Raw genomic sequence first — 11,475 nt, 5'->3', positions numbered from 1 at the left:
TAAGAATTCTTGAAGTGAGAACAGTGTTCATGTTATAAGGACATAAATCTTAGAAATAAGAAATCATTTCTTATAAATAACAATATAGTTCTTGAAGTGAGAACAGTGTTCTTGGTATAAGAACATAAATCTAAGAAATAAGAAATCATTTCTTGGCAATAAGAATCTAAATAAGAAATTAGTTCTTGAAGTGAGAACAGTTTTCTTGATATAAGAACATAAATCTTAAGAACCTATGTCTTAGGGACCATAAACATTTCTAGGCGATAAGAATTCAGGTCTTGAAGTCAGAAAAGCTTTCTTGGTGTAAGAACAAAGACATTAGAAATAAGAAACCAAATTTGTTCTTCAAGCAAGAAAAGTAGTCTTGATTTGAGGAAATACATCTTAGAAATTCTCATTGTGAGGATTTTCAACTCAAAAGTTAGAATTACTTAGAATTTAAAGGTATTCAAAGATCTGAATCTTTGCAATAATTACTTTATGTTATAAGATAAATAGAATTCTAGTGAAATAGCATTTCGAAGTGATGGAAATATCTGCATTTAGAAAAAAACTCACTGCAAGAATAACATTTTGGAAGTAGCTTTTGTGTACGTACTAGAAGCTTGTGAGAAGAATAATCTCAGATCAAGAAAAGTGCTGTTAAGAAAAAATTACTTACGATAGTAAGAAAAAAATTTCTTACTGCGTTGACAATTTTTTTTTCTTAAATACAGAAAACTTTCTTATTTTAAGAATTTTTTTCTGTTTTTAAGAAGAAACAAGAAAGGTAAGAAAACAGTTTTTTGGTAGTGAAGTCTGTACAAAGTTATAACCTTGTATTTCCCCTGTCCCAGATACTCCCTACAGATGAACAGAAACAGAGTATAAAGTCTGTACAAAGTTATAACCTTGTATTTCCCCTGTCCCAGATACTCCCTACAGATGAATGTGCTGGCCACCCAGAGACTGCTGGGCCTGTGTCAGAAGATGACATCGCTCGAGGTACGTCTTGCGACTTACCTTGGGAACACCTTTTGTAAGACATCTCAGAGAAGGCCTGTCTACATGTGCACTTAATCTAGTGTGTAAGATTGTTCAGCTTCAGGTACACACCTGGATATTGAGCGTACCTGTGGCTCAACAATCTGGCAATATGGATAGCCATGTTTTAGACATTAGTCATTACAAAATTGACTGGCTCAAGAAATTAAGAAAACTTGAAAATGCAATTACTTCGAGATTATATAAATCCCCATAAGATAACAGTAATTCATAAAGACTAGGTAACTACATAAAATTATAAGTTATGAATAGAAAAAAGTGGCAAAACTGGGTGCCTGGGTCTGTACCTAAACCAGTGTAACTGTCCAGCATCTGTACCTGTATCCATAGCCTTACATACCTAAACCTGTATATCTGTACATGTATCTGACAACTCCCAGGTTGGCTGACATTATGTTAACATCAAAGTCTCATGTCAGTGCCATTAATTGTTACAGTAGTGTTTTCCATTCTAAACAATCATGTGTGCTCCTCTCGATCTCACTTTGCTGCTTCCTTTGCTGCTGTCTACGCTGCCTGACTTGTGAAGCAGGGACACCTAGCATCTTTGGGATGAACTGCAGCTGGATTCCCTCCACACAGTTTGACGCATGCTTGGCTAATGGGTACCCCCATTCTTCCAGTGGTTTGGTCCGCTTAAGTGCACTCTGTCAATACAGTCCTTTATTAAAAACAAAGGCTTTTTTCCTTTTCATATTTTAACACCACTAACAAGGGGAAAGATTGTGGTTATCATTTTTTCTTTTAAAAGTTTTATGTTATATGCAACGTTAAAGATTGACTGTGTACCTTTATTGGCGATTCAGAATCAGGTCTGTCTGCCTCAATTATTGCTATTAAAAGCAATTATTGCAATTTGTCAAACATTTAGTGGCCAGTTAGTAAGTCAAGAACACAGACAATGTACCCCTGAGTGATTGAATTTGATATTTGTACACTTAGCCTAAAACTGAAATTATATATTATCGATCAATGTTTCTTACTTGCACCAGCAGTTTAAAGAAGAACAAAACCTGACTTTTCATGTATCAAAATTCAATGAAAAGCTATGAGGGGGAAGATTATTTCTGCTGTTAACTCCACTGTGATATTTCTGAACACAGCAGATTGGGGTAGATGAGTCATGTTCCTGAGGGACTGAAAACTTAGTCAGACCATGTTGATTTCATTACATGGATGACATCATTTGGGAACCCCAAAACTGATGTGAGCATGCATAGAAAAAACAGGTTGTCAAAAAAGACTAGACACACAGATATGGTGTACCGAACTGATAATTTTTCATTTTTGTTTTATCACATGTTCTTCTTTGACTTTGGAATTTACTCAAGGACTCTATGACATTAGTATCTGTTTCCCATATTTTTTTTTCAATTTACGATATACGGGTACTTTGCATGTTGTACAGTATGGTTGAAAATTCTTTATATTTCTGAAAGCAGACAAAAATTCATGCGCGCGCAGATGTCATCCATATAATTAAATCATCACGGCCTAAACCCTAAACACAGTCTACCTTTAACACAGCATTTCGGTCAGAGCATATACATGTGTACTCTCCAAGCAGAGGTTAGGCTCCGGCTGTTTTTTTTAACGTTTTTTTAGTCGTTTTTATCGGGCTTTCTATCTTTTATTTTATCTTGCTGTGTCAAAACCTAAGTTTGGCTGGCGTACTTCAAGATAAATGACAAAATAGAAAGTACGATAAAAACGACTAAAAAAAAACGTTAAAAAACAGCCGGAGCCTAACCTTCTGCTGGGAAAGTAATACATATGGACACTTCATCCGATGCTTGCATCACTTCACAGGACACGTTTCTCATCTGCATGCCCTTCTTTTTTCCTCTTTACTCATCCCTCCTTGAATTCCTTACAGGGACCAGCATGTCTAAGACGACTGCCGAGAAACCCCATCATTCCTTAAAGTGTTTGGATAAGAAAGAGCATGTGTCTTGGATGAATGGAGCAATCCTAACCATATTAAACACATTTGAAGCACTGTTTTAATAGTCCTGTCCTGGAAAGATTTATGTTTGGAAATGTTTATCTGAGTTTGCAACTTTGTTTTTGTGTTCAAAACTCCCAAAACTTAATCCTTGCAATATAATACTGTATAATGATCTTGCAAGGATTGAGTTTTGGGAGTTTTGTGTATGTTGGAAGACTTCCGGTAAGATGCCTACCAGTATGCTGTTGCTGGATAAAATTAGATTCTTACTTCACAGCCAAGACATAAACTATACAGTTACAGCTAAGGGACCGTACGGCATTTAGCGAGGGGGGAGGGCCGGTCGCCAGGGGGGGGAGGGCCAAGCAAAAAAATATTTTGCCAGGGGGAGGGCCTTGCAAAAAAAAATTGACTTGGGGGGAGGGCCAAGCAAAAAAAATAGCTTGGTCTGCCAGCAAAATATGTCCCTTAAAATCCAAGAAACGGCGTTTCAGAGGGTCAAGATTTCAAAATTTTTCTGGACCTCTGCAAGGGATCGCCCAAGGTTGGCGCTCGGGACACAGTGAAAATGCGAAAGGGAGGGGGCGGGGCTTATGCATGACGCCCTCGAAAACCTTTTTCACCTACAGAAATGTTATTAAACTCTAGATTAGTCTGCCAGCAAAATTTACCACTGTCTTATTGCCCTCAAAATGTAAGAAATGGCGTTTCAGACCTCGAGGGTAAATATGTGCAAATTTCCCTGGATCCCTTTTGACGTGACCGGCCTCGCGCCTTTGGTGACCGACATCGTGATAATGTGTTTGGGGGGATTTAATTTTGTATTTCTAAATTGAAATGCCATTAAAGTTAGCTTTCAAATTGTTTGTCAGCAAAATATTTCCCTCAAACTGAAGGAAATAGCTTTTAAGAGGGTCAAGATTTCGAAATTTTCCCGGACCTACCTTGCGATTCTTCGTGCCTTTGGCGCCGGACATGGTGTTCGGAACGTCGTTCTCAAAAACTTGAAACCCTCGTATTTTTTTTTCCATAGAAATGTCATCTAACCAGCAAATTTTCCCATTAAAAAAACTTAAAGCAATGCAGGAAATCGTGGCAAAAAAGCGTGTCATTTCTAAAACTAGTAAAAGATCTCCTGCATGTCTGCATTCTCACGCCCGCCGGCCGCTAGAGAGAGGCGACCGGTCTACCCCGCCGTGGGAAAATCAGCGTCACGCGTCGGCGCCCCCTCCCAACTAAATTTTTGGTAGTCGAATCGTGCTGTCGTTTTGGTTTTCATTTTTCCCCCCGATTTACCGTAAGTTATTACCACCACAGAACCAAGAAAAAGTCCAAAATATGTAAATTAAAAATAGTTTCCGTCAAGCCGCTCAGGCCTGCGAGCTTGCAATACGTAAATTTAGGGAGCGGGGCGCGCGCCGCTTCGTGGCGCAAATCTACTAGAAATTCAGATACAAATGCTTTGTAGGTGTTAATATCAAAACAATGAAATAGCTTCTATAAAGCAAATATTTATGCCTCTATAAAGCAAATATTTATGCCTCTATGAAGCAGATATTTATCCCTCTATTAAGCAGATATTTCGAGCCATTCTGTCTTCCTTTTTTATAAGGGGTGAGAGATCTGCTTCTCGATGAAAATCATGAAAAAGTATGACGCAAAGCACATTTCCAAATGGGAGCGCAGTGTTTTATTGGCGTCTTGAATATTTTTTTCAAAGTTGATAGGAGGGGGAGGGCCAAGCAAAAAAAAATTGACTTGGGGGGAGGGCCTAGCATTAGCAAAAAAATTTTTACCTAGGGGGAGGGCCTAGCAAAAAATTTTTGACCCGACCCTCTGGCGACCGGCCCTCCCCCCTCACTAAACGCCGTACGGTCCCTAACGTTGTCTGTCTGTCGCCTTACTCAGGGCAATTCTGATTGGTGCATGTTGCACTAGCACTGAAGTATAGGTGTTGCTGCTTTCAGATGTGGTCTCTTCTGTGTGTGTGTAAAGCAAAGCAGCAAATATCTCAGAGCAGATCCTACGGTAGCAGATATAGCTAGTATCAAAAGCTGGCAAAGGAGTGTAGCTGGCCTAGGCATTTGATAGCCAACGCACACTCCTAAATGTGGGTCAGCAAAACTCCTTTGCAAGCTTTTGATTATGATACTATCTTACTACTGCAAGATCTGCTCTGAGATTAATCAGTGACACCTTGGCTATGGCTGCAGTGCATTGTGAACTAAGTTGGAACTGCCCTGACGAAGGTGACAGAGTCGGTTTATGTCCTGGTTGTGAACAAAGATACCCTGCTATCCAGTGACTCTCCCACCTGATGGAATTACTAACGGCGTTGTTGTTTTTTTTGTTGTTGTTGTGACCAGGCGTTCATCCACGTGTCGACTGCGTACGCCTACTGCAACAGACAGTTCATAGAGGAGATCGTCTACCCTCCCCGCGTCCACCCACAGAAGCTACTGGACTGTATAGAGTGAGTTTATTTTAGTTTTACCACATTGTTGGAAGGATTGATTAACAGATGACTATCACCTGAGGTGAGGTGATCACCCTTTCAAGATGTCAACCCATAGAATAGTCTGTAGATTTGATCCACTCACACAGGATATCAAAGGACCCCTACTCTTTTTGACAACTTAAGACTCTTGCGGTGTGGCTCTCATAAACACGACCAATCACACAGAGATGTGACAACATGTGATCATGAGACCACCCCAAAGACATATGCACCTCATCCATAGTTCTACCTTTATAATTATTGATAATTATTGATAATTATTGATAATGATTGTCCCCAGATGGATGGATGATGACATGGTGTCCACGATCACCCCAGACCTTGTGCGGGACCACCCAAACACCTACACACCTCATTCATAGTTCTACCTTTATAATTATTGATTATTATCGATGATTATTGATAGTTATTGATAACTTTTGTCTCCAGATGGATGGATGATGATATGGTGTCCACGATAACCCTAGACCTTGTGCGGGACCACCCCAACACCTCCACACCTCATCCATAGTTCTACTTTCATTATTATTGATTATTATTGGTTATTTATTGATTATTACTGATTATTATTGATGATTATTGATACTGATTGTCCCCAGATGGATGGATGACGACATGGTGTCCACGATCACCCCAGACCTTGTGCGGGACCACCCAAACACCTCCACACCTCATCCATAGAACTACCTTCATAATTATTGATAATTATTGATTATTACTGATTATTATTGATAATCATTGATAATGATTGTCCCCAGATGGATGGATGATGACATGGTGTCCACGATAACGCCAGACCTTGTGCGGGACCACCCAAACACCTACACCTTCTCCAAAGGCATCGCGGAGAACTTGTTACTGGAGCAGAGAGGTCACGTTCCGCTGGCCATCGTGCGACCTTCCATCGTCACGGCAACCTGGAGAGAACCCCTGCCGGTGAGTCCGTCAACATTTAGTGTCTGTTCAGCTTTAATTTCTTGAGAGGATTCTGTATCGTAACCCAGGTTTTTCTAGAAAAAAATTGCAAGGGGGATCACTACTGTACAATAGAGCAAACCGACCAAGCGGGGTTGAAGTTGGAGTTTTGGATTATACTATTATTAACATTTAGTATAACCCACCCATGTATTATCAATATTAAGATAAATGGTGAATTTTAAGGTTTCTTGAGGAACAAAATTACTGTCAGGCAGGTCAGAGTTTAAGACCACAAATTAAATGTTGTTTGGTTAGTATCCCTGGTCAATAAGATTTGTATGCTTGCCAGAGAATCTGTTCCCCAGGGTAAGGGGGCATGGTCAGGGTATATTGCGGGTGCAGTACCTCTTTAGAAAAGCTCTAAGACTTGTAATGTTTTAATCAATATAAAGGTTGTAAAATTAATAAAGAATAAGTTTTGTTCCATTTCCTTGACAGGGCTGGGTGGACAACTTCTATGGACCAACAGGAATTTTCCTTGCTGTAAGTACATATTATTGCCTTCTTACTAGTAGCTACAAGGATGAAGCTTGTTGTAATGTTTTAAAAATAACCATCAACATCTGTGTTGGTAGAATACATCATGATAGAAAAATTGCTAAACTTTCCTTCCAACACTAATAACTGTAGGGACTTACCCCTAAATGTTCAGTCAATCTCCGTCGATATAGATTTTCTGATACTTTTGAACCCCTCTTGCAAAAGTGGTGTCTTCCTCACATCACTGCTGGAGATAGAAAGGGTCATTCTGTAAACAAGATCGACGGAGATTGACCGAAAATTTAGGGGTAAGTCCCTACAGTTGTTACAGTGTTGGAAGGAAAGTTTAGCAATTTTTCTATATTGTTGTAATGTTGTTTGTTGCTTTTGCCAAGAAAGCTGTTTTTTTATGTAGTGTTTGTGGCTCATTGCATGGATTGGCATGAAGTTTGTGTACAAATCTAGCGTCATTTCAGAAATTGAAGAGCAGTTTAGTAAACTTGGTAGAGGTATTTTGTGTATCATGAATGGGCATATTGGTACCAAGGCCAATTGGTCTAGAAATTTTAACATTTTACAAGTTAGCCAATGTCATTATGTAACCTGAATATTGATTGTTCCAGATTGGCAAGGGCATTTTGCTTACTATATACAGGGGTCCAGGGCCAATATTGATGATTATTTTTTAGGTTTTTCGATACATTTGGAAAAGAAATTAACCAAACTTTATAACCTGAATATTGTTCCAGATTGGCAAGGGCATTTTGCGTACCATGCACGGGGATCCGGAGGCCAAAGCCGACATCGTTCCTGTCGACGTTCCGATCAACCTGATGATTGCTGCAGCCTGGTACATCTCTGTCAAAGGGTCAGTCTACTTCACACTTACATGTACAAACATGTTAAAAGTAGAATTGGATGTTCTGCATAGCGAAGATTGTGTGACAAAAGGATAGATTGAATCATAGACATCCGTACCCATACCAGCAGGATGATACAGACTGTTGCACACATAAGGGGAAATTTGGGCACTTTTTGTGGTGACCCACTGACGTAAGCAGCCCTGGTGCTCATTCCACGAATCTATAATCGTAAGAAGTTTGATACCATATGAAAGGAAATCACAAACGCTTTCTATTGATATATAACACATTGAAATTGATGCAGAAACAACGGAAATATGATCAGCCAAAGTTAATATTGCAAAATTTTTGTGCCGAGTTTTCATGTATATCGTGATTGTACGACAAATGTGTACTGAGCTAACCTTCTCATTTCCAGTTATGTCCAGGTAATAAGATACGCCAAAAAGCAGTTACTTCAGCAACTGGATATGATTTTGGAAACGGTCAGATGTTTCAGGCAGTATCCAATACTGTGACACTGTAAAACAGTTGAAATTGTTGTACTTATTCCACTCCAGATCAGGGGAAACTCAGATCTACAACTGCACCACTGGAAACATGAACCCCTACTACTGGGGACAGATAGGTCAGTGTGTTGTACAGCAACATAAAGGACCGTATGTTGGTTCAATATCTGTCTTTAACCATCTCTCACAAGAGGGTTGTGTTTGGCAGAATAACCATTGTATGTACAGTCAAACCTGTATTAGCCAGGCCACCTCTGCATAGCAGCCACCTGGCCTTTGCGGATACATTTTGTCGGTCCCTTGGAATTTTCCCATTGACCTAAGCATGAAGAAATAGTCTATAGCGGCTACCTGTCCAACGCGGCCACGGCCACACGGCTTCCGGTCCCGCAGATCCCAAAACACTGCCTATTGCGAACATACAACGGCTGTATGTCACCCTGCGCCGAGTTTAAAATCATAGTTGGCAAGAATTTGGATTTTCTGACAGGGTCATTTCGGCGGTATCGGAAGGTATATCCATGTCGGCAAATTTACCAAACGGTTTGAAATGTGCAGTTATTTGTTATTTATCTGTGGGTGCTGAAATCATGTGTAACTTACTGCTTGTGGTCAGCATTTCCTCCAATAGTGGCCACCTGTCTATAGGTTTGACTGTAATATATCATATAATAACATATTATTAGTGCTGGTGTGTTCTTCCTCTGTTCTTCCACCTCTTCTGTCATGAACCAATCAGAGCCTAGAACTGTTGGTGACATCAGCATAGTGGCTGTCACAGCAGATACAAATGAAATAGTAGCTATTTGTGATGATTCTGGCTGCTCGGCTGAAGAACTGCCCAAGGCTATGGAGGATAGGGAAGGATGGAGGAAGAGAGTCATGTCCATCTGTGCAATCAGCACGCCCGGATGATGATGAGTAGCTATTACAGCAAATATGAACATTAAGATATGACTATAAATAGTACAATGTATTGTGTGCGAGTAGTTTGACAAAAGTCAAACAACTGGGAGGAAAACATCCTGGCATTTTCTAAACAATGTTGTCTTTAATGTAGTTTTTGCATGTCTGTCACCAAAATTGCATCTTACAGTGGAAGGATGCTCGATGGATCTTTAAGTTTATGTTTTACCCTTTCTCCTGCAGCGACGAAGGTCATTGACTTTTACACGGAGAATCCCTTAGAGCAGCCCTTCAGAATCCCCCTACAAGGTGGCAATCCCACCGTGCACAGGTAACATGCTTCTTCTTGGGTATAAATCCATTAATATGTATTTTGAATTGTTGGCTTCTGAATTAGACAAAAATGATGCTGATTCAGAAATGGAGTAGCAAAATATTGATATGATATGATCTTTATTTGCATGTTCCTGCCCATGTGGTTTAAATGCAGCAAATCCCATGATGGGATACTAAAGACTAAGGACTATTACATGTAGTATTAGGCCACACTAATTTAATTTCTTGGTTCACGGATTTTTTCATAAAAAATATGGAGCGAGAGGGCGAAATAAAAATAAAAATTGTAAAATGGTTGGGGTAAAGGTAACGGCTAATCCAAAACATAGACAAAAGAAGTTTTCAGCTTGAAAAAAGTACAAAAACACTATTATTGTACAGTAACAGCCCTGTACCCACACTTTAAGGAGCTTATAATACAAAGGCCAATTTGCTACACCAAAACGTTGGTGAATGGTTTCATTAATGGTGAAAATTTGCTGATTGGTAATTTTTATTTTTATTTTTTTTTCCAAAACATAGGAGCGAGCGAATCCGTGAACCAAGAAATTAAATTGGTGTGGCCTTACAATTGAATAAACAATATATCTGCAGCTATGCTATCACTACATGTATATCTAACGTTTACATGCCTCTTCCCTTTTCTTAAAACATGTGTATACGAACTCACAGAGTTTGTGTTGTACAATGTTGTCTGTGGTTGTTATTATACATACAAACAGGTTGTCGTTGGTTAACTCTTTACATCGTGTATCTACATTGAGAGCACTGAAAAAAGAGTTGCGTACATCATTGTATAAGGAACATTCTCAGGGCTCGAAGTTAACTATGTCCCGATGTCCCGGGGCCACTAAAATTTAGGCCGGGACAACTGAAAATCTTTTTGGGACACTTTTGGGACAATAGGAAAATAATCAACGAATCAACATCAGAATGTCCGATCTCCCCGCGCCCCGCGGTTGTCAGGCGTGCGTACTCTGACTTACAGTTGTTGTAATACATAATTTCTGAAAATAGGGTTGGGACAGTCCATCCTCACTTCGGGACAGTTTAAATTTATTTTTGGGACAATGCTGGGACAGTAGGGAAAAAAGTTAATTTTGAGGCCTGATTCTGATATAAAATGGACTTCATTTTCTATATGGTTGGAGTTATAAAGTGTACAGAGTCTATTATTCGGAGGAGTCTGGTTGCATCTTCCCACTTCAATTTGTAGGGGATGATCACTGATCCTTAATGGAAACAGTCACAGTTTTAGGGAGTTGACAATCACAAATGTTTCAGATATCATTTAAGATCGAGGTTTTCCTCTCTCTATATACATGTGTGTGTATGGCCGAGCGGTTTAAGCAACCCCACTGCTTGGCCATCTGGGTCCAATTCCATGGATCCGTGGGCCTGAGTTCGATTCCAGGATCGGCTCAGCTCGGACATGATGGTGTAACGTAAGGGATTGCTTTCGTTTTTCGGAAGGGACGTAAAACGGGGGTCCTTGCCTAAAATGGAACCTACCATAATTCCTACCTGACTTAACGAAATCTATGAGACCCTATATATACAGGGCTGATTTTGTTACATTTGACACAACCTTTGACTTTTGACCCTAGATGGTGGCATGACTTGTGGGTCCCGATTACCCACCTCATCCCAGCGTACATCAGTGACATCCTGCTCAGGGCAATGGGCAAGAAACCCAGGTAATCAGAGAGGGCTTGGGCATGGTTAAGGGACCACACTACATGTATGTTCGTTGCTTAGACTTACCATAAGTATAGAAAAATCGCTAATCTTTCTTTCCAACACTGAAATTCAACCATAGGGACCTACCCTCTAAATTTTTGGTCAAACTACGTCAACCTTGTTCACAGAATGACCCTTCTCCAGCAGTGA

General features: G+C 39.9%; 1 protein-coding gene across 1 annotated transcript; it reads left to right on the top strand.

Moving 5' to 3' along the window:
* Window positions 1–908: 908 nt before the first annotated feature.
* Window positions 909–11,282, top strand: LOC118412794 (fatty acyl-CoA reductase 1-like; the record flags this gene model as incomplete). The annotated part of the gene is given in 8 exon segments (XM_035815815.1): window positions 909–987; window positions 5,362–5,468; window positions 6,272–6,449; window positions 6,930–6,974; window positions 7,721–7,839; window positions 8,395–8,462; window positions 9,493–9,580; window positions 11,193–11,282. Coding segments are annotated over 8 exon segments (755 nt in total), but the record flags the coding sequence as incomplete, so codon positions are not given.
* Window positions 11,283–11,475: the final 193 nt, after the last annotated feature.

The sequence above is a fragment of the Branchiostoma floridae genome, chromosome 4 (assembly GCF_000003815.2).
Source record: "Branchiostoma floridae strain S238N-H82 chromosome 4, Bfl_VNyyK, whole genome shotgun sequence".
In the NCBI taxonomy this organism is placed as follows: Eukaryota; Metazoa; Chordata; class Leptocardii; order Amphioxiformes; family Branchiostomatidae; genus Branchiostoma; species Branchiostoma floridae.
This window is presented reverse-complemented; position numbering and strand designations above follow the sequence as displayed.